Source organism: Corvus moneduloides, chromosome 2 (genome assembly GCF_009650955.1).
Source record: "Corvus moneduloides isolate bCorMon1 chromosome 2, bCorMon1.pri, whole genome shotgun sequence".
Taxonomy (NCBI): Eukaryota; Metazoa; Chordata; class Aves; order Passeriformes; family Corvidae; genus Corvus; species Corvus moneduloides.
This window is the reverse complement of record NC_045477.1, coordinates 119451992-119475556: the sequence shown is the minus strand read 5'-3', so window position 1 is coordinate 119475556 and position 23565 is coordinate 119451992. Positions and strand designations below refer to the sequence as shown.

General features: G+C 41.7%; 2 protein-coding genes across 5 annotated transcripts in view; both read left to right on the top strand.

The window, feature by feature from the left end:
* Positions 1 to 7364, top strand: part of BACE2 (beta-secretase 2) — a 54544-nt gene extending 47180 nt beyond the window's left edge. For both annotated transcript variants that reach the window (XM_032101082.1, XM_032101081.1), the window contains exon 9: positions 939 to 7364. In XM_032101082.1, coding sequence (XP_031956973.1) covers positions 939 to 1192 — 254 coding nt within the window. In that variant the 3' untranslated portion in view covers positions 1193 to 7364. The remainder of the gene's footprint in view (positions 1 to 938) is intronic.
* Positions 7365 to 7519: 155 nt separating this feature from the next.
* Positions 7520 to 23042, top strand: FAM3B (FAM3 metabolism regulating signaling molecule B). Of its 3 annotated transcripts, none has more exons than XM_032101084.1 (9): positions 7520 to 7527; positions 12263 to 12298; positions 16725 to 16862; positions 17641 to 17764; positions 18456 to 18514; positions 20012 to 20062; positions 20701 to 20788; positions 21511 to 21643; positions 22909 to 23042. In XM_032101084.1, exons 2-9 carry the CDS (start codon positions 12280 to 12282, stop codon positions 22996 to 22998), a joined length of 702 nt encoding a protein of 233 aa, XP_031956975.1. In that variant the 5' UTR covers positions 7520 to 7527; positions 12263 to 12279; the 3' UTR covers positions 22999 to 23042. The 3 variants fall into 3 exon arrangements, with proteins under 3 accessions (XP_031956975.1, XP_031956974.1, XP_031956976.1); XM_032101083.1 differs by having other exon boundaries at positions 12254 to 12298; XM_032101085.1 differs by lacking the exon at positions 7520 to 7527 and adding an exon at positions 12893 to 13010 and having other exon boundaries at positions 12008 to 12298.
* Positions 23043 to 23565: the final 523 nt, after the last annotated feature.

Below are 23565 nucleotides of genomic sequence, written 5' to 3'. Positions count from 1 at the left end.
CTTCCAAGGGATATTTTATGGTAATCTCTTCAAACATGGTTTCAGCAGTCATGACTAAGATATGTGAAAATAAGAAATCCAGTTTTCAGTAGATGGGATCACTTCCAATCAGGAAAGAGTGTGCCTGTGTATATATGTATAAAATGTGTGAGAAATTGAGCAGGACAGTTAAAACTGAGACCTTTATAAAAAAATACTCAGATGTGTCTTGGAAGTGGCTGACTAGAGAAGTGAATTATGACTGCTTCTTGCCTTTGTCATCATTTTTTGAGCAGCTGGGTTAGCTCTCCCTGCCCAGCACCATTGCTCCTTCATGTTCCTGTTCCTCACTCCTGACACTGACCTTCCTCTCCTCCACTCCCCTTTCATGGACAGCTGTCACCCAGCTCTCCTGCCTCACCTCCCCTTCCTTCTGGATTTTCACCCCCAAGAGTATCTGTGCTGCTTTCCACGCTGCATCTTGTGTTTAGGATGAAGTCCTTTAAGGACTGATGAACCTTCCTGCTGCTCCCTAAGAAGACAGCAAACACAGACGATCACAATATCACCTGTGGTGCTGTTCCAGTTGTTGGAAATATCAGAAACAAACAAAAAACTGCCCAGGCCCTGCCCTACACCAGGGTGGTTGTCATAGGATATTTAAAAGGACATTTCTGAAAGGTTAGTCCAGAGAGAAAAAAGTGATCGAGTGGTTTGGGCTTTGACTGATTGAAATGTCTGTTCTCTCCTAGACAGCTTGTGGAGATGAGGGAGTGTCACGGTCTCCTTATGCTTCAGAGTTCCTTTTTATAAACATGAGATTCTTGCATTTTTATTGCAACGAGAAATGCAGTAAAACGTGAATGGGCTGAGATGTGTGGTGACAGAGGGAGAGGGATATACAAGTGGTTTTAAATGGTGTCTGTAGACCTGATCCTTTTCTGTCTGTAACTCCTCAGAAGTTGACGGCTCTCCCGTGTCGGAGATCGAAGGCCCTTTCTCAACAGCAGACGTCGCCAGCAACTGCGTTTCCAGCCTTTCCTTCCACGAGCCGGTGCTGTGGATCGCCTCCTATGCCCTGATGAGCCTGTGTGGGATCATCCTGCTCGTCCTGATCATCCTGCTGCTCATCCCACCCCGCTGCCAGCACCGCTACACGGACAATGACGTGGTCAACGACGAGTCCTCCCTCGTGCGCCACCGGTGGAAATGAGAGGCTGGATCCTGAAAACTGAGACTTAAAACAAGACCAAGGACAAAGAGCTCTGCCAAGGGGAAGAAGCCAATGCCTCCTCAGTCCTTTCTACGTTCCTTACAAAACGCTGTTGAAAATCCCACCAAATATCCTGCATCGTGACTTTTATAGCTTTATTTTCTAACACCAGTTCTGAACCAAAGCACTGTTAACCACCTCTGAAGTGCTACGGTACTGGATTTGCTACTGCAGTACAACGAGCCTTTATGGTCTCTACAGTACCTTGTTTAACAAAAAAAAACTTTAAAAAAAGTTTAAAAAAAAAAGATAAAAAACCACACCATGATGTTCTTCCACTGTCTGAACAAAATTGTCCATCTCTCTTTCACAAAGAAAAAGGAGCTGTCAGTATTTTCTAACTAATCAAGCCCTGACTGTAGGAAAAGAGAAAAAAAATTAATAATCTTTCTTATTAATTGCATTAAATGAATACTGCTTTCTGTTTACATCAGTTTATTTTGAAACTGTGCTTATGGTATGGGGGAGGGAGAAAGTCAGACTTAAGCAGCAGAGGAAAGCAAGTGAGATCAAGAAGAAATGTTGGTTTGTGGTTTCTTGCCCTCAAGATCACTGCTGCCACTTGAGAGGGTCACCCTCCCTGAGAATTGTAACAAAATAGTCCAAGGTGGTGAAAACTGGGAAACAAACTTGTTCAGCCTTAGAGTAAAACAAGACTACCTCTCTTAATTTACAAGGATGCTACCACTGGTAAGTGTGTGGATTAGAACTGGTCTTGAAGCACAAAGGTGCTCCATAGAACCAAACAGAACTGCTTGGCTTTGAAATTTTTTTGGATTTTATAAAAGTTAATACTTCATGACTTTCCACTTCGGTGCACAAAAAAAAAAAAGAAACCTTTCAGTTTCCCCCCCCTCATGTGGGGTTTGTTGTTTTTTTTCTGAGTTGAGTTTGATATTTAGAAAAGGCTGATCTGCTTATGTATGGACAGACAAGAGAGCAAGGTCTGTGTTCTGCTGTATTTCTAGAGAGCATGTAACAAAAAGAAAACTAAATAAGACACGTTCTTTTGTTTTAATTTGGCTGAGCTCAGCAACCTAGAAATTCAAGGGAGAAGTACCTGTCTTTATGGACAGGCTGTGACGTGAAAGTCTTTATGCTGGCTTGTTTTTCAGCTTGAGCAGCAGTTGGAGGTGTTCATTTTGGTGTCAATCAAATGAGAAGTGTATGTCCTGCCTGGCTGAAAACAAACATGTAGGTGGGACGGGAAACAACAGTGGGAGAGAGCAGGGCAGAATGTATTTGACCAGGCTTCCATTCTGCAAGTGCACATCGTCATGCTGAGGTCAGAACGAAGTGTTTTCTTTGCAGATAGGACAATTTTTCTTTTCTTTTCTCTAGTTGCAGGACCTCCGTGGCTTCTCTGTAACACCGGCCTAAGTGTTTGGATTGGAAAGATAAACAATGCAACATTGAGGATTTTTTTTTATAAAGAAAAAGGAAAAAGTATTCCTTTGCATTTTGATAGCAGAGCAGTTTGCATATCTGTATGGGAAATGAAGAAAAGAAAAAAAGCTTAGCTCTGAATTTCCCAATCCCTCGCCTAGACGATTTTCTGCCCAAAATCCCTTCATATAGCTCTGATTCACGCTGCCTCTGCATCTGACTCTGCATGGAATAAGGAAAGATTTTTTTAATTTTTTTTCCAGAAATGGTGCATTTACAGAGGTGCACGTCATGTGTGCGAAAATAAAACACTGTGGGGGGTTTTTTAACTGACTTGTGTCTTTCACGTCATAACTGGAAGTGCCTGTGGTTTTCTTTTCAATTCTTACACTTTCAGATTGCTTGGCTCAATAGAGTAAAATAATTGATGCTGTGATCCAACATCTGAAAATGATTTCTCTTGGAATTCGGAGTTGGAAACAGGAGGGAATTTTGAGTTTGTCTCCTTCTTCCTCTGCCTCTTAGTTTTTAGGAGGAGAAAAATTGTGAATTACATGAAATAAGCCATAGAGCTTAGCTGTTTTCTCAGTGTTCTATTTTCCATATCTCTTTCTTAATATATTTTAATTAAGAGTTCCACGTTGTCCTCCTGGGTTTGGTTTTACATGTAACAAATAACTTCAGAGTTGTATTCCTTCTTTTTCTACAGTATGGCAATAGAAGTTATTCTTCTGTCACTTGTTTCAAACAGAAACACAGTATGGATTTTGGGTGGATACAGTGTTAAACAATAAACCCTCTTTCATTTCAGAAAGTAAAAACAACTTGTATGCTCTTAAAAAGTTTCATCACTGCTCCCCTCACCCCAGAACCTCTTATCTCCTCACCACAATGAGTTTTCTGAAGGAATTCATTGGGAAAGGTTCTGAGGAGGGTTTGTAATGACAGCTGAGGTTTCTTCTGAGTTGGTTAACAAAGTCTTCTTAGTGCACTGGATTTCATTTAAAAGATTTAAGTGTTACTCTTTCCCTTAGAATATCATTGGTCAAGGTATTTTAAGAGAAACACTTGAATGAAGAGGAGCAATAATCAAGTAGCACATATGAAATACTAACATATTCTTGAGTTTTCCTGCCATTCCTTCACAATTAAAATGTGGCTTCTAGTAAAAATGGTGGGAGTGACACCTGTGAGCAGCACAAACTTCATCTGGGCTTGTAAATTGATACTTACACTGGCAGATATTCAGGTGAGCATTGCTCTGTTGCTCTGGCAACAAAGAGAGCAATAGAAACCCTTGAGGGTTCCTTTTTAGCCTACAACACATTAAGAAAAATAATGCTCTTTAGCAGTTTTGTACAGAAGATGAAACGCAGTGACAGACTACACTATAACCAAGTGTAATCACTTGGTAACTTGCAGTGATCTCTTTCCCTGATATATTTCAAAAAATACATATGTTGTGAGGTCTTATGGTCCTGTTAACCAACTTCAGGTGTAAGAATAAACCACACCTTGAAAAAAAAAATAAAATAAAAAAAGGAGGGAAGAGGAGTGAAAAAAACCAGAGCATTGACTAAAGATGATACTGGAAAATATCCTTTGTTTATTATGGAAGGCAGGATGCTCCAAATCACAGCACTCCAAACCATCTCTTGTACACATATCCATATTTCTTGCTGACCCAGCTCTCCTCTGATGGGAATGTAACACCACGTCCACGGAAAGTGTCAGAAAGCCGTGTGCCCCTGGCTGCAGCCCGGCAGGTAATTTGATGCCATCGGTGCAATCGCCAGGGGTTTGAGGGGGTGTGGTTTGAGTTCGAGTGGTTAAACCTGAGCCCAGCCCTCGGAATAGGTTAATCCTATCCCCCTGCCTTCGCAAGTTTTAGAGTTATCATGGGGGTTTTTTTGGCGCAATTTAAATGCTGAGGGAAATAAATGAGGCATTTTAATAAGGCTTTTGTTTAGGTGCTGTAAAAGAAGTTAGGTAGAGGGGATTGTTCTGTTTTTAAAGTGAAGGACTGTGCTTAGGATGTGCATGTTAGATCAACCTAAATGCAACGTATAAGGGGTTTTGGTATCTCTTGTGCTCAACAACTGTAAAATTTATCGTCTAAAGTTAACCTGTGAGTACCCCACCCAGTTCCTTGTTGTGTATGCTGGCTTTGTTTCACTGAAGGATGAGCCATTCGTCTGCCAATCTTTTCCTTTTAAATATTAAAAAGCTTGTGAGAGTTGCTTAACACAGCACATTTCCAGAGAAAGAGAGAGAGAGAGAAGTCTTTAAATTTTCCAATATTACAAAATGATTGTGCTGCTGGAAGTTTCTTTGATTTCTGTAGGGTTTCCAACAACTGGGCTGGTTGGTTGTCATATCCTCATCTCAGCCCTGAATATAAATGGCAATATGAGCTGTGTAATGAAAGGTGTTGGTACAGTGACCTATGGAGGTAGAAGTAAAGGAAACTATGGAAAGAAAAATAAATAGGATGCCTTTAGTTTCATTAAAAATGGCAAGAGCGTAACAGGTTGATCCTTTTCAGAAGTACTGTACTTTTTACCAAGACATTAGTTGCTGTCAGACTTGACTCTCTGATTGATAAATTGTTCATTTCTGGCTGCCGAAGCCCTTGCTGCTGATGAGAGAAGTGAAGACAGATTGGTAATGGGATACAAGCAATCTTCTGAGCCAGTTCGATTTGCTGGCTTTTGAGGCCTAATTAGATGCTAATCCAGGCTTGTGAGCAATCCAGCATCCTGCTTATAGCTTTGGGAATGCTAGCAGAAATACTTGGCTTCAGCCAAACTTCTGGATGGGATGGCTCCAAAACACAAAAGCCAGAGAGCAACAGCAGCTGCTGAGAAGCTGCTGTAGGTGCAACATCAGCCAGTCCCCAGTTCCTTTGATAAGGGTCCACTCGCCTGGATGTTTTGGAAACCAGCACTCCAAGGTGCCTGTTGGTGCTACTGGGAATTATCCACTCCCAGGTGAACAAAGGGCAACGATCATCTTTAGGTAGGATCGTTGCCCACCTGCTGAATATTCCCCTCTCCATATAACAGGGCACACACAGCTGTTTCTCACCCCAGCAGTGGCCAGTTTGTAAGCAACAGGACAGGATCTCATAAAACATGCTGACATCAGTGACTGTGCAGTAGTGATACAAAAATGGTTTGCATTTGGCTGGATCTTTGTGGTCAGGTAGTCTTTGAAATACTGGGAATTTTAGATTAGACTAGGGAAGCACACACAGAATTTCTTTTGAGCTAGGCAATGAGTAAAACACAAAAGGTAATTTTCGGAATTTAAAAAGAAGTAGCCCTCAATAAGTGTTCTTTTTTTTTTTTAATTTATAACAATCACTTAAAATAAATATATTTTAGTATGTTTGCTGTCCTACTTATTTTCTGGGTGTAAATCTGATTTTTCTAATTTGTCTTCTGGCCCACTCACCCCTTCTCTTTCCCAGAAAACCAAAAGTTCTTAAAAGCTGACGACCTCCATATTCCAAATTCAGCCTTCTAACAAAAGGTACATTTTTCTTGTTTACCATTTCACAGACCTGTTTTAAAGTAGTTCCTTAGCACTTGAAAAATTAGCTGCAGGTTGAAAATACTTGCAGTGCCATTAGGAGAAGAATCGGAGCCAAAGCTTTACCTGTGCCAATGCTCCCTGAATTTTACTGTGTGCCAAGAACTCCTTTGTGCATTTGACTACGTTCCCTGGATTTCTTTCACTTCCCACGTGGAAATAACTCCCTGGTCCTGTACATTCTCCTTTTTCTCTGCCTTTGGGAAATACGAGGGTGGAGAGGAGGACCACAAGGAGCTGTGAGAGCTCCTTCCGTGACATTTTTTGTCCTAAAAACAACTCCAGCTGAGCAACTGAGTTTGCTCTGATTTTACAGCAATGTGTACTTAGGCAAAACACTTGAACAAATGACATTGTTTGTAACAATGCTCTCATCGTGTCCCCCTCTGATGAGGGAAATTTTCACAGGGCCAAGTCAAACCTGCAAAGGGCATGTTTATCCCTGTGTTTTCAGAGAGGGATTATAGAGCTGAATGTTTAAATGGTTATTTGCAGCATGGTTGTCCTTTGGAAAATTCTGTGGTAAAAGAAAAATGGACTTGAGAATGTTGAAGAGGAAATAAAAAGACAACTAACAATTTCTTGACAGCACAAAGGCATGGATTACTGCAATATGTGCTGGGGAAAAAATCGCTTTGGTAGCCAATACTCTGTGTGTGTGCATAAACTATACGAAGTTCAGTGTTTAAGACTTACCTGAAACAGGCAGTTCACATTTTTTATTGCAAATTTTATATGGAGATGCAGAGATCTTTTAAGGTTTTAACACTACATTAACTGTTGTTTGATAGTTATTCAGGAAGTGTGGAAAGGATTTCACCTTTAAGGAAATTATTCCAACTTAGAGAGGCATTTCTTCACCTGTTGCTTTGTTTTGGTTTTTTATTAGACAATGTTTTTAACATTGACTGAAAAGAAAATGGGATCAAAACTTTGAAAACAGGGGTATAGTCTTTCTAATTCAATCTTCAGGTTATGTTAGGATCTCTATCCCACTTACTGTCAAGCCTCATTACTCAATTTTTCAAAAATTGATACTTTGTACTTTCAGGTCTTGCCATTTTCAGATAAACACTATGTAAAAAATCAAATTTTATGCTGCGTAAAATAAATTATTAATTCTTTCAGCCTATTCTGTATGTCTTTTTAAATCCTGTTAAGATGAACTTCAAAGCTGATCAATTTTATCGGTCCAGATTCCTCCTGTGACTCTCAATTCCACCTTCTGGCTGTAGCTCTGCGGGGAAAGCAGAGCTGCTTTAGGTCCCATCTGACCCTGGCAGGAGGAGGAGGAGGTGGCCGTGTTTAGCTCCGAGGTGATTTTTCCCTGCTTATTCCCGAATAACAGATGTTTCTGCTTCAGCTTTTCATGTCAGTGTTGGACAGCATCGAGCAGAGAAAGCATGAAGCTGAGAAGGTGCTGCTGGTTTGGGGTGGATTCGGCTCATAGCTGGGCTGTTGCTGCCCTGTACTGCGGGCGGGGAAGGGACACAAATCCCTGTCCCTATCCCTGTCCCTATCCCTGTCCCTATCCCTGTCCCTATCCCTGTCCCTATCCCTGTCCCCATGGCAGAGCCCGCCCTGCTCCGCGCTCTTTCCCCGCCAGGTGGAGCCCAAGGGGCGTTTCCCAACTCCGGGACCCTCCCAGCAGTTTCTGTTCCTTGCCCGAATCCCATTAAAAGTACTTTCATTTTCTTTTCTAAATATCCGGCCTCAAAGGCCCTTAGCTTAGGGTCTTCTGAGCGTTTACCATCTCCCTCTTCCCTCCACCTAAACGCCTCCTTAAAAAGTCCCTTATTTCAAGCCCTGAGCTTTTTAAAGGCAGCAGGGTGTATTTATTGTGTATGTTGCAAATTAAGGGCGTTGGTCAAGTACGATGGAGTGGCACCAACTGTTTAATATTTTTCCTTCAAAGCTGGCAGGTTTTGCTTATTTCTGTCCTGATATTCAGTGAAGCCTCTCCATTACTGGCACAGGGTGCCCAGAGAAGCTGTGGCTGTCCCATCCCTGAAAGCCAGGTTGCTCCAAGCCCCATCCAAGGCCAGGTTGGATGGGGCTTGGAGCAACCTGGGATAGTGGAAGGTGTCCTCCCTGCCCATGGTATGGGAGCTGAGACTACGTGGATGGTCTCTGAAATTCCTTCCAACCCAAACCATTCCATGATTCTATTATTACACAGCTCTGCTCACAACTTTTCATTCTTTTACTTGTGCCTAAACTTCTCTTACGCTCTTGAAATTACCATCATCTTCAGAGCACCCTCCAGACTTCAGGCTCACGGAATCCAAAGCTGCAGAACTGTTTATTCACACTTCTCTTGCTCATCTTTGCCCATGAAAACTGGATTGTTTAAACAAAACAGCTTTTCGCTTTGTGTATGAAACACAAAAGTAAGAATTTATTGCAAGAATACGGCTTTTTTTGATAATGACAGTGGAGTGTAGACAAATATGTGAAGGCTGACGATGCAAGTGCTCAGTGTAATTTTTCAGGACAATGTGTTACTTAAACAGTAAACGTTAACCATTCTTCCCTTTCTCCACCAAAAGAAACTCTTTAAAAATAAATGGCTTGTGGGTTCTTTTTTTTTTTTCTTTTTTTTTTTTTTGTTCTAGAGGCTGACAAATACCATCTGGTTGCACCTTGACTCATCATTTGTTTGTCTAGGGAATTCAACAGCATACCCCAAGAAACGCAGGTTGTTGTAAAGAATGCAAGGATCTGTGCTGCCAGTACCTACACAAATGTTAGAGTGTTAGATTTTTATAGCTGTTAGCTAGAAAAGACTGCTTTTTCTCAATAAACAAGGTATTGTGATTCTTCAAATTCTTTCTTTTCATGCACACAGAATTGTTCTGAAGTACTATGAGTAGGAATACTATTTACTTTTCCCTTGAATGCTTTTTAATTGTAAATTTAACATTACTTTCAGCTTTCTGTATTCTTACTGTATGAAATTATTTTTATTGTTGGACATCTTGAACATTCTCTAGGCTGGTAGTTTATATTGATTTTTTAGCTGCTGATTTATTTTTGATTGCTGATGTAACTGTCTTCTATCTGGATGAAGTGCAATTCCATATATTTTCCACCTGTTCCTCTGAATTAACAAAGCAGAAGAAAAACACACAAATTAGCCCCACCTTTGTGTTGTTAGCAGGCCGGCAATGTCCCAGGCTCACAAGCATTACAGGTTTTCCACCTTATCAGCTGAAAGTAATCAAGGCTTGCTCTTTTCCCTTTGTTAAATGATCCATTTTTGCATATCTTGGGGAAGGTGATTTTAATCTTTTATATCCACAAAAGAACTATCTGAAAGCTCTCATCTTGTTTTAATTATTTGCTCCTGGATTTCATAAAGACAGTCAAGGTATACCAGAACAGAAAAAAACAATCAAAAAACAGTAATTGTATTACAATACACATTTACATCTCTATTTTTCCACATTCCTCTTCATGCCACCACCACACAGGATGCTGAGTTTCTACCTGAATTATGGCACAGGCACATGGCAAATTACGGGTGAGTTAAATAACTGCTCTTCCACATTGCTGCCCCTGCTGTCCATGTACATGTTCCTGTCTGCCCCAACTCTTGGGTAAAATTACTTAACTTAGTCATCAGCTGCACACTTTATGTAGGAGGTCTGTTTTTTTAAGTTCTTGTGAGCTCTACAAGCAAAGATTTAGTCCAGCATTCTCTCCCTGCCTTGCAAACTCTGCCTCCATTTCAAATCATTAAATTCTTTGAACTGGTCCTAGCAGGATTGAAAACGCACTGTTGGCCATTTGTGGGCAAGCAGAAAACATGTAAATTAAATTCCTATGAGGGCTGCAATGACACTTCTGCTCATTTGTTATTCAAGTGGGGTGTTTGCAGAAAAGCTCTCTGTTGGTGCCATGACTCAAAGGGAAAGCAGGAACTTGCTCTCTGGTGTAGTTTTAACTGTGTTAGCCCATAAACTTCCTCTGCTGACTGGATTTTGTGATGATAAGACAAGACTAAGACCTTGTAGATGCGTTCACCTGCTCCATTCAGTGCCATTTGTTTCCTGAATAGATTTCCTGTCCTGCTTATCACCAAAGGGTCTTACAGCCTCACGTGAATTGAGAGTGAAGATTAATATTTTGTAAGTTTTCCCCTAAGATTTCAAATGACAGAATGAATGTTTGCAGGATAAAATCAGAACTGGTATTTCAGAAGGGTTCTGCACCCCACATCTTCTATTAATCACTAAAGAAAGGACAGCATCGCTTTGTTTTTTGCAGATGCAAAACTGAGATATCTGAAGTAAAACATTTTAGAGTTTCCTCATCCTTAGGCACTTAAAATCCCCTCAGCCACTGGATCCCTGGGAGTTGGCAGGCCAGCAAACCAGGATTTGTAGCAAATGCCTGGGTGTAGTTCCATGTAGTTTAGGCAGTAATGAAAAGGAAGTAACCTGCTACACTTTTCTTGTGGGTAAAAGCAGGTAAAATTGCAGTTTTCCAATAGACACTGATTGCCAGTGAAGTGGTTTTTTCACCGTATTGAGGTGGTGACAAAGTTCCTAAAGGCTTAAAATTTTTCTCTATGGAATCTGTGACCCACCAGTGCTCGTACAAGAAATTTATTTCAAAATTAAATTATTCCAAGTCTTAGTTAATATTCCTGGCTTAAATAAAAATAGAGGAATTTTTCATTTGGTTATCACACAGGGTTTTGGGTTTAGAGATGGATTATTGTTACTTTAAGGGCTAGAATTGCAGTCTTCAACAGTTTCAATCATTTATTAACAGAGGCATAATTTTCTGATGTGCCAGCTTGCAGGATAACACTTCCTGCAGAAATAATTGCATATGTTGGAAGTATGCCAGACTAGTGTTGTCCTTAACTTCCTCCTGCCCTCTTAGAACTCTTTTTCTTTTCTGTCCTATGCTTTTCATTCCTTAAGTTTATTTGTCCCATGCTACCTCTTTAATTATTCACGCTCCCAGTTTTTATGCGACGTTGCTTTTTCATTTGCAAGCTCCAGTACATTCGAAAATAACCAGCAGCAATTACTCCCTTAGGTTTCATCTGCAATTGATGGGATATTATAACATACAACTCACAGACAAGGACAAGAAACAGCTCTCCTCCAGGGACTGCAAACATTTACAGCTTTAAGGGGTGTCCTGGGAGGAATGCAAAAGCCCCACTCTGTTCCTGTATGGATCCTCCTGTAGGATTTTATTCATCTCTTTGCAGAGCTAAACATAATTCCTGTGCATTGTTAGAGGCAGAGGGGATGAAAATGGAAACTAAATCTGAGATGTTTTAAGGGCAACTACAGAATCACAGTGTAGTTGGAGCGATTTTCTAAATGAAAATTCCAGCTATCCCAGCAGGAAGGAAACCTACAGATGATGGTGTGTAACACCTGGCACACAAGAAAAGATGAACCAAGGGTGGGCTGGTGTCATTCCAATGCTGTGGCAAGGGGTGGAAGAAGGAGGAGGGGTCTCCAGTGGAAAAAAGTCCTGGGTTGGGTTCAACTCAGAAATAACTGGCTCATCTGGAGAATGGACCCAAACTCAAAGAGAGAAGGTTTAGATCGGATATTAGGAAGGAATTCTCCCCTGTGAGCTTGGTGGGGCACTGGAACAGTGGGGGCTGTGGCTGTCCCATTCCTGGAAGTGTCCAAAGCCAGGTTGGACGGGGCTCTGAGTAACCTGATGTAATTAGTGGGAAGTTCCCTGCCCACGGCAGCGGGGCTGGGACCAGATGATCTTTAAGGTCCCTTCCAACCCAGCCATTCTGTGATTGTATGATTTTAACATTGGGGGGAGGGGGAGAAAGAAAAAAGAAAAAGTCCAGCTTTCCGAACGGGCATGTGAGTGAGTGGCATATGAGCCCTCCTTCTGTGCCGCCGGCCAGCTGCGTGCTTTCTGCGGAAGATAATTTAAAGTGATTTAACTTTAAGCGGGGCGGTGCGGTGCTGACAGGCGGCCGCTCCCCTTCCCGCTCCCTTCCCGGTGCTGGCACGGGAAGGCCGCGAGAGGGACGAGGAGGAGGAGGAGGAATAATGAAGTTGATCCGGCACTGTGAGTAGGATGCGCCCCGGAGCCGCTCCGGGCGGGCTGAGACCCCCTCGCCATGGGGAAGGGGGGAGAAGGCGGATCCCGCCTCAAAACCCAGCTCTTAGTCTGGAATAATTCATGCTCGAGTCTTAAATATATTCTCTTTTTTGCTTTTTTTCCTCTGTTCAAGCCCAGCTGCGTGCGGGTGGGTGTGTGTATTAGCGAGGTGTGGCTACGTGGGGTTTTTGAATCAGCTAAACACAAAATAACCCAATACTGGGCTTATATTTGGTGATTTAGTTGCTGCCAAGGGGCACCTGAGCGAGAAGGGAAATTGGGAGCTGCTGAAAGGTGGGATTGCCGACACAGGACCCGGAGGGAATGTCAGGAAGCTCTCTCAGGGGACGTTTAGGTTGGGTATTAGGGGAAGGTTTTTCACCCAGAGGGTGGTCGGGCACGGAACAGGCTCCCCAGGGAAGTGGGGAGCACCGAACCTGACAGAGCGCCAAGAAGTGTTTGGACAACGCTCTCAAGAATGCACAGGGTGGGATTGTTGGTGTGTCCTGTATTGGGCCAGGAGTTGGACTGGATGATCCTTGTCGTTCTCTTTAAACTCAGGGTATTCTGTGATTCTGCCATCTTTTCCTTGCGCTCTGCTGTTTTATGTGTCCTGCCACACCTCCGTCCTGACTGTCCTTCCTCCCGGCTCCTCTCTGCCGCCTTCTCTGCCTGCACTGTGAGTATTGCTGAGTATCTCTGCCTCATGACAGTAACAGAGCAGTAGCTCTCAGGGAGCTCCTCCGTGGCAAATGGAGCAAGGGAGGCACAACAAGCAGCTCACAGTCCCCACACTGCTCCTTGTTGCTGAGCAGCCACAGCCTCTACTAGCAGCAAAAGCAGAGTCTGACTTTCCTGCGTGCTGGCTAGACTTTGTGCTTTATAACTCTTAATTGCTTAATCACAAATATCAAGCTCTCTTGGCTATGTTAACTTTGTCTGAGTTTATGGCTTTGCTGTTACTGTGTAGAGGTTTGCACGTGTCTATGGAGAAACCCAAAAATGATGTACGTGTGCGGGATAAATAACCTCAGTAAATTTAAACCTAAGAGAGCCAGCTGGACCCAGCAGTATGGGTCAGTGAGGTCCCTCAGTGCCTTCTGAGTCCCCAAAAGCAAAACCAAAAGTTAGTCAACAGTGAAAATACTCCATGAGTTTTGAGAACCAAGTACAAACTGTGCGGGAGGGCTGGTAAATGTATGAGCCTTAAAAGGCATATTTCAAAAATATTTAAGAAGCTTGTGTTTTAAGTAAAATACAGAATATATATAGAATGATTTAGGTTGGAAAAAATCTCCAAGCTCATAGAGTCCAACCTTTGATTTATCACCACCCTGTGAACTAGAGAGTAGCACTGAGTGCCATATCCAGTTGTTTCCCGAGTTCCTTCAGGGATGGGGACTCCACCACCTCCCTGGGCAGCTCTTTCCAAGGTCTGACCACCCTTTCCATGAAGAAATTCTTCCTGGTGTCCAGCCTGAGCCTCCCCTGGCCCAGCCTGAGGCCGTTCCCTTTCCTCCTGTTCCTGAGCCCCTTTCCCAGCTCCCTCAGCTGCTCCTGGTGCTCCATTCCCAGCTCCGTTCTGGACACGCTCCAGCCCCTCAATGTCTTTCTTGTAGCAAGGGGCCCAGAACTGGACACAGGATTCGAGGTGTGGCCCCACCAGTGCCCAGCACAGGTGGGTCCTGGTCCTGTGGCCACACTATTCCTGATCCAAACCTCAGTCCATCGATCCAGCCTGCCCAGATGGCTCTGCAGAGCCTTTCTGCCCTATAGCAGATCAACACTCCCACCCAACTTCGTGTTGTCTGCAAACTGACTGAATGTGCCCTCAAACCCGTCACCCAGATCATCAATAAAGACATTGAACCTGACGGCCCCAGAAGTGATCCTGGGGGACACCACTCGTGACTGGACACCAGCTGGGTGTGGCACTACTCGCCAGCACTCTCTGGGCTTGGACATTAAGACAGTTCCTAACCCAGGCACCTGTCCAAGCCCTGAGCTGCAGCTTTTCCAGGAGATGCTGCCAAGGCTTTGCTGAAGTCCAGGTACACACATCCACAGCCTTCCCCGTATCCTCCAGGGCGGTCATCTGATCATAAAAGGAAATCAGGTTGGTCAGGCAGGACTTGCCTTTCCTAAACCCATGCTGGATGCTGCTGATCCCTTGGTTGTCCTGTTTGTGCCATGTGATCACACTCAGGATGATCTGTTCCATGGTTTTCCCAGCCACCAGGGAATAACATCAGGCACAACAGCAGTTAGACATTTGTACTTTCTCATCTATTTAGGTAAAATGCTGCACTGTTGAGCCCGTTTTGCAGCAGGGTTGCTCCATAATAAGGATGAAAAACAGTGCAAAATCACTGTTAGGGTAAACCTGCCAAGGTAACTATGGAATGAGCAAAACAAAATCTGACTCGTGCTCTCATAGATCTTTGCAATGTACCACACCCCATCCCTTCCCCAAAAACAGTCACTAAAATCTCTCAATAGAATTGTCATTTTCACGTCATTCTTCCTGGATTTTGTCTTTGAAACTTGTGACTTGGCCTCCTTTATGAATTAAATATATTTTGTGTATAAATCTGGTAATTTTTTTGAACGTTCAGAAAGAGCAAAGTTTGGTGTCATTCTGCTTGGTTCCAGCAGCTTCCTGATTTGTGCATGTGAACTTTGTCAGTGTTTGTGTTCACATCACTGCACAAATGAAGTGTCAGAGTAATCTTCAGTATTATTTTAGAGTGGGTTTGCACCACTGCTCGTGGTGGAATGAGAGATTTCTCATGGGGAATACTCAGGGAAATTTATAATATCTGAAGATGCATTATATTACTTTCTCAATCTTAATCCTTTGATGAAAACACAGCAAGTTTCTCATAATATTTCCCTGCAGTCACACAAATGGTTCTGCAATGTTTTTCTGGGCTTTTTATTTTTAAAGCTGGTAGAATGCAGGAATAACCATGTGGACAAATACAAATAGGGAGTAGCTAAAGAGGGAAAATTCAATCTTTACGGTGGATTATCAACAGAACCTGAGTCAGTAAAGTCTCCTCTTATGGAAAAAAAAATCAAAGTTCCTTTTGGCATGAATAACCAGAAGCAAAGGCTCAGGAATGTCTGTGTTGGAGCAGTGTGTTCATTCTGCAGAATTTCTCAGAATTTGGATGCAGACCAGATGGGCAGAATTCACAGGAAAGTGGCAGAACTAGCAAAACAGGACTTGACAAGGACAAGTGAAAAATTTGGCCTTATTCTAAAGAAAGGGTAGGGCAGAAATCTTAATGTTTATAGAAGGCAGTTCCAAGAAGGAAAGGAAAGAAGTATCTTATGAGTGTAAACTGTTAAAAGGAAGATTTAGACTAGATAATACACAGTATTTTCTAGAAGGCTAGCAAAGTGAACATACTGGGTATTTTTGGACATTGATCCTGTCGAACTCAGTTTTCAGGACTATAAAACTAATAATTTTCTTTTTCTCCACTTAACAGACCCTTGTTTTCAAGGACATGTTTCTTTACACATCAGGAAGTGACTCATGCCTCAAACAGCCTGTTCCACTACTGCAGTGTGATATTTCCTTGTTTAGCATCATAAAATTAGGTGGTGTATTTCATCAGGAAAGCCTGTTAGCACTTCTGGTGTTGAGGAAAAGTAGATATTCAATATGAGGAGGGAGCTTTTCACAACAAGGGTGGTAAAACACTGCCACAGGTTCTCCAGGGAGGTGGTGGCTGCCCCATCACTGGAAATACCCAAGGTCAGGCTGGACAGGGCTCTGAGCAACCTGAGGCAGTTGAAGATTCCCCTGCTCACTGAAAGGAGGTCAAATAGATTAACTGTGAGGGTCCCTTCCAATCCAAATTATTCTGTGATTCTTTGAATGCAGTCAGAGCTCATGGTGTGAAAGGGGTTGTTTGGGCCTTCTGCTATTTTAACCCAGCATGTTGCAAGGGTGGGTGCAGGGAATTCCCTGTGTGGTCAGCATTTAAAACTATTCCTGGAGTGTTTGCGTGTTTCAAAAAATCAATAGTAACTGCAAAACACCTCTGTAATAGCTGGTACTTACTTTTCAGAGTCAAAATCCTACTAGGATTAAGTTGAATTTCTTGTTTCTTTGGGGTATTATAGATGTGGATTAAAGGGAGTGTTGGGGGGAATTTTCTGCTTGAAGATCAAGTTTTAGAAATGAAAGGGGTTGTCCTAGATAGGAATGCCACAAATACTCTATTTGCCACATCTCTGAAGGCTGTGGTTAGCACAGTGAATCAGACAGAAAACAGCCAGTTTGGGTAGCAATCCAGAAAATATTACAAGATTTTTTTTGTTGCTATGAAAACATTTTTATGTCTGTGGGGTGTTGTTTTTTTTATTTTTGCCTTCACAGCTGTTTGGAGATTATTCGGACTGCTGTTGACATCGTTGGCTGCTTGGTATTTGGGGTACTTTGTTGCTGCTCATGTACCCCAAAACACAGTATCTATTGCTGTATTTCAAGAGATGGGAAAGAAACCAGTGTTGAGGGGTGTGTAGCTGTATTTATTTCCTCTTTTTTTTCTTATATCTGATATTGTGTATTTATGTGCTAAATGACAGATGGCTTGTTAGCTAAGAAATTACTTATGTGCTATTGTAAGAGTAAAATTGACTGTAAAGTTAATCAAAGCAAAGCTAAACTTTTTCTTAGACACTGTTTTTGAAGAAACACAATGTCAGCCTGTATCTGACAGTGTGTAAATGTAATTAATTGAACACTGATATAAGAACACTGTATCTGTTTGCTGGCATAGAAGTGCAAAGCTGTATCTTCCATCACATGTAGTTTATATTTGTGATAAGCAGTTGAACCACTAACTGAACTTTGTGATTAAATTCTCATTATTTTTTAGCTCAGGTGACTTACGTGTATATTTTTGTCATTCTACAACTAAGTTACTGTGTAAAAAAAGGGCTTAAAATAAGAATGATAACTATTCACTTCAAGCTGTGGGTAGGAAACCTTTATCCTTGTAGCCCTTGTGGATGGAATAACAGATAATAATTACCTTGTATTCATACCAAATCCTACCATATGGGGCATTTTTCCCTGGATAAGCTTGCACTTGGACCCAACATCTATTTGATAATCAGTGATCACCTTCAGCCCAAACAAACCTGTGATAATGTTGCCATGATCCCAGAGAACTGTCAGGATTCTGTGTTTAGATGTTTGAGTTTAGCACCTTGACTTTTGGGGGTTGATCCCATGTAGAAATTGTTCATGCAGGATTCAGTAAAACATTTTTTCATCTTTGCTGTTGCAGCCCCAGCCCCCAAAAGGCAGAAGTGTGACCACTGGTCTCCCTGCCCGCCTGGGAACTTTGCCTATCGCATCCTCAGCGGCGGTGGCAAACAGAGGAGGGCTAAAATTTGTTTTGAGGATGAGCAGTGAGTACTACTCCAAGTTGGCATCTAAGCAAGTGCTTTGTACTGTGAGGAAAGGTGTTTGGGTTTGGTTCAGTAGCAGCAACTGAGCTCCATCCAGGGGCTCCTATTCTGGTAGAAAACATCAGAATTTATCTGACAACATTTAACTCTTCTTCTTCTATCTTTTTTTTTTTAACCTAATCTCCAGTGATTTTCTTTGTTCCTCTACATAAGCTGCAGACAACTGTTAGCTTTCAGTGGGATTTTTAATTTTCATGGTGCAGGATAGCAGATTTACAGAAGGTTGATTGCTCAGCACCTTCTGAAAGTCAGGTTCTTTCATGGCTTTTCTTACTGGACAGGTGGAATAACTTCAAAACCTTGCAGTGACCTTTTCTGGAGACACAATCCACAGAGCATACAGCCACAAAACCACTTTATCTTGGTTTTGGGGTTTTTTTTCTCCTTTATCTTTCTGGCTGCACTTGTATGGAATATTTTCTTTATATGGCTCATTTTGAAAGAGTCACTGAAGGAAACTGACTGATGCATTGTGCAAGATTTTTAAGCTCTTGTTTACAACAAACTCTTGAATTAAATAACTGAAGAAAACATAAATATCAGAAAATTACTTAGCACTGGTAAACATAATTTTGCACCAGCCCTGCCAAACAGATGTATTTTACTGATACTGTGTTAATTTCAATTCCAGGCTTGTAAGTGAAGGGAATGATGATGCTGGAAGTGGTATAAACATTGCCATTGTGAATTGTAAGTACGAGAAAAAAATGTTAGAGAAAGACATACTTTTGTAGTGCAATAAATTACCAATGTTCTTGGGGGGTTGGATATTTTGGTTTGTGGGGTTTTTTAATAGCTAGTATGGAAGGGAAAATACTGCAAACTTAATTCACATTAATGTAAGAAAAACAAATCTGTGTGATAAAAACAGTCTTCTGGGTAAACAAAAGAAACATGTTCATAATCAGTATAGGAAAACAGAACAGAAAATGTGTCCACAGAAGTGGTATAAGTGTATTTTATTAGACAAAAGAATTGTAGCACAGCAAGAATATCTGTGATCTCCAGCAGCAGAACTCAACTTTCAGCTTCAGTCCTTGATAAAATACATCTGCTGCTCCACTGATAAGGAGGAAGCAGGAACTGAGAGTTGCAGTACTGCCTAAAGGTGTAGCCATGGTACAAATTCCTTTTCCAGACTTGGTCAGGGTACAGAAAGACAAACTCAAAGTTTAATTAATATTAAACTGTCGTTACATGTCTTTGCTTATAGTAAAAGCCACTGGAAAGCAGCAGGTGCACTTTATTCCAGGTTTGGAGGCACCTAAATCCTAAATTTTGATTTAGATGAATGGGAATGGTGATGAAGTGCAGTGTATTCAACAACAGATCCAGGGAAGAATGAATCCCTAAATCTTGTGGGCAAGAGGAAGAAAGGGAGTTCACAGGCACAGTCAAGTAGGCTTTGATTACAAAATACTTATATTCCAATTTTTTTGTCTCACTATTGCTAAGCTCTTGGCTTTCTCTAAACTTGCATGATTTTGTTGAAGGTTAAATTAACCATGGACAAGAATCTGTTCCAAATTTTTTCCCAGTTAACTACTGCCTTTTTTTCCAATAATCATAAAATCTTTACTGGGTAGGTATAACAGATAAAAATGAGTTAAAAATGAGAGTAAGAGGAGAAATACTCATCTTGAATGCACAAGAAAAATGATGGCAAATAGGAGCAGGTAAATCTGTCCACTATCCTGCACCTGTAGTAAAACGTATTTTTTCACATGTCCACTAATTAATTAGGCAAGATAATGACTGTTCTCAATAAGTGTCTTATGGCATTCAAATGGGATGAAAGGTGGGACATCTCAAACACTGCACAGAATTAAGCTCATTCAAATAGTCTTTGGCTTAACCAGTTTTCCTATCTATGGTTGTGACCTAGGATAGTGCATTTAGATATAAAAACATGGAAGCACACAGCAAAAAAAGAATTTTTCTTTAAAATAAAAGTAATACAGATTTTGTAGTTGCATTTGATGATTTGGAGACTACATGAAACAAAATATATTCTCCCCAAATCTTAAACTTGTGCTATTTCGTATTTCTTCCAATTTAAGAACTGAAACAAAAGAAGCCAAATAATACACAAAAGTAGAGATGCTTAGCTTTAGCTGAAAATGCTATGTTTGCAGATTGAATGAAATAATGTTTCCTCATATTTAGACTTTTTTTTTTTAATTACAGATAAAACAGGAAAAGCTATATCGACAAAATTTTTTGAAATGTGGACAGGAGGTAAGGAAAAGAGGGTAATAGAGCTTTTGTCAGTGTTTCAGTATTAATAAAAGACTTATATTCACATCATTATCCTCCTCTTTCCTGCTTGACTTTGATTGTATTATCAATAGGGATCAGCTAGAAACAAACAGCTGCTGTCTTCATAAAATATATTCTGGCCAGCTATGATGACAAATTTTGCCTGAAAAGCTGAATTTCTCTCTGTTTGAGATAATTTTTAAAAAATTAACTATCTTGTTCTATTCCCTTTTTTTGTTTTGTCTTTTTCTTTATTTCACTGTGGTAGGAATAGCACTTAACCAGATACTACATCCAGATACTTCACTCAGCAAAATTCCTTTTCCTGATGTATCTTGTACTAGTTTAGTTACAAAATCATCATAGGAAATTTGCTAATCTGTCTCTTAACATCCTTCCACATATCTGAAAAGATAATCTACTTAAAGAATAGCTTTTAACACATTTCCTAAACTTTGAACAATAAGTTTCCTCACCTATTAGTGAGGAGAAACAGAACGCTCCGAGGCACTGGAAGTTGATTCCCTGACTCCCTAAAAATGCTCGTGACCATGGGTGCATGGACAGGAGTGTGGTGTGTGTGCCATGAATAACCAGCTGTGTGACTGATTCCACAGACCACTCAAGTGAGATGACGGATTTTGTCAGGAATGCACCAGAAGGGACCCTCCTTCTGATGGCCACTCACGATGATGGAAGCACCAAGTAAGGAGGTTATGGAGGCTGAGGTGCAGAGCAGTTAAAAGCTGGGAAATTACTGTTGTGAATTGGTGTAAAGGAATGGTAAATTCCATTCTATACTCAGTGTTGTTCTCTCATTTCCTCTCTGAAAGTTTTACTTCCATGTCTTTTCCCATGATTGCACGTATCTGTGTGTTGGTGCTCCCTAGGATGGGTAGAAATTACATTGTTTAAAAGTACCCCAAAGAGCACTGCTGTTACCTCTGGGTTATAACCTTCTTTATTCTGAAATGTTATTTATCCACACCCTCAATTATGATGTCTCTAGTTTAGGTTCCTTATTACATTTAACCTGATTATTCAGGTGCTTTTGAATCTCAAGGGTTTTTAGCTAAGCTCATGATATGATAATTGTCCAGGAAAAGACTTAATCCATGTTTAATGCCCTTGTCCTTTGTTCTGTTGAAACATCAGATAGTTTTTGAGATACATTTTTCTTTCTGCTATGCTGTTACTATGCTGTTGTATTAACATCAGGAACTTACTGAGAAGGAAAAACATTGATAAATTCAATTCTCTGTGAATTCAATGTCATGCTACTACCACAGCTCTCAGGACTATTTAAATCTTATTTTTGCTTCTGCAGGCTTAATGCTGAATGTAAAGCATGAATCAGCCATGATATTTTTCATCATTTTTCACATCCTGAATTTTTAACACTTATTTTTTTCACTATGTTCTCCTAGGTTGAAAGATGACGCCAAAAATTTAGTAGAAGAACTGGGAAGTACGGAAATAAAGAATATAAAGTTCAGGTCAAGCTGGGTTTTTATAGCTGCCAAAGGCTTCAAGCTGCCAGATAATCTCCAAAAAGAAAAGGTCAGATTTGGTTTATTTTCACTTCATATTTGTGTGCATACCAAAACAAAAACTTTAGGAATAACTTGCCTGCAGGTTTCAGGAGGACTAAAGATACTGTTTTTCACAGAGATTTCTGTTTCCATCTGTGCCCTTGTTGTGTTCACTTTCTGTAAGCCCGGTCATGTTCATCTGTGTGGCTGAGGCAGACACAAACGAGAAAACCCAACACACAGGTCAGGTCCACGGATGATGCTGATTCTCTCCACAGTCATGTCAATCTTCCACAATGGGGCTCTTTTCCCAGAATATCACAGACTCATAGAATGGGTCAGGCTGGAAGGGACCACGCTGGGTCTTCTGGTTCCACCTCCCACGGTGGCTCCAGCACGGTCATTCCAGAGCACAGGGTTGTGTCCAGATGGCTCTGGAATATCCCCAGGGAGGAGACCCCAGAGCCTCTGTGGCCAATGTGCTCAGGGCTGGCCCTGCCCAGGGCAGCAGTTCTGCCTCCTGTGCAGGGCAATTGCCGGGCTCAGGCCCTGCCCGTGGCTCTGGTGCCGCTGCCGGGCCCCGGAGCAGAGCCCGGGCCCTGCCCTGAGCCCTCCCTGCAGCCAGGGACAGCCAGGGCTGAGGGCCCCTCTCAGCTGGGGCTCCTCTCGAGGCTGAGCAGCCCCAGCTCCCTCAGCCTGTGCTGGGCACGGAGCTGCTCCAGGCCCTTCCTCAGCTGCGCAGCCTCCGCCGGCCCCGCTCCAGGAGCTCCCTGGCCCTGCTGGGCTGAGGAGCCAGAGCTGGGCACGGCACCCCAGAGGTGCCTCCAGGGCTGGGCACAGGGGCAGGATAACCCTGACCTGCTGGGAATGCTCTTCCCAGTGCACCCCAGGACACCACTGGCCTTCTGCACTCTGCTGGTCAGGCACAGCTCATTGTCCACCAGGACCCCCAGGTGCTTCTCCACAGAGCTTTTCCCCAGCAGGTCACCCCCAGCTTGTGCTGGTGCAGAATATTGTTGCAATATTCTTCACATTCCAGAGCTTCTGCTGGACAAAGATACTCATTTTAGTGTATATCATGACAGCCATCTGGGAAATAAATAAAGCACTCTGTGTAAGAGAGAAACTGGCAGAATCTTCACCCATTATATTAAGCAAGATGTGCAACATTCTCCTCAGCTTCCCAGTCCTCCTTCGGTACCCCCTCCTCTTGTATGAGGTTTGACAAACTGGTATGTAAATAGAAAAAACTAAATATTGATTTTTTTTTAAAAAACTATTTTATTTTTACAGATAAACCACTCTGACCAGAAGAAGAACAGATACAATGGCTGGCCAGCCGAAATCCAAATAGAAGGCTGTATCCCAAGAAACCTGATCTGAACAAATGCATACCTCATTAATAAAGACAATTCTATATTTTTATATCTATGGCTCTTATTAAATTGCCTCCAGAACTCAGTAAGCATCCAAACACCAATGGTAAAACTGTCGCTGTTGTACCGAGAACAGTGAAAAGACAACATGAGTCCAGTTTCAGGATAAGTGGCTATATTTAATTATAGAAATCAGTTTATATAGCTTTGTTTGCAAGGGTGGCATAACACCATTGGTTGCTTGACCATCCACCTCTCAGGGTAATTGGTGGAATGCTCTGACACCCATTTCAAAATATTTTCTTCAGTGTACCATAACAAGACTGTGCATAACAAGTTAGCACCTGTGAGATAAAGCCTTGGTTTACAAAAACCTCAAACTGTTTCTCAGTTAGCTTGCATGAGAAAGAAGAACTTCACAGGATGCTGCAGCAGCTGGAAAATTCCTCTGCTCCTAGCTTTTTAGTATATAAAAGTTTTATAAAACAGGTCAATGCACAGTTTTTAACCTTTCTTTCCCCTCTGTGGTTTTATTCTAATCTGAAAACAAATAGGTATTTTGGTAAGTGGAAAT

Bases quoted from the DNA above. Each gene is read 5' to 3' on its own strand.
- FAM3B (XM_032101084.1), top strand. The intron at 17,765-18,455 runs GTGAGTACTACT...TTTCAATTCCAG, and splicing joins ATTTGTTTTGAGGATGAGCA to GCTTGTAAGTGAAGGGAATG. The intron at 18,515-20,011 runs GTAAGTACGAGA...TTTTAATTACAG, and splicing joins AAACATTGCCATTGTGAATT to ATAAAACAGGAAAAGCTATA.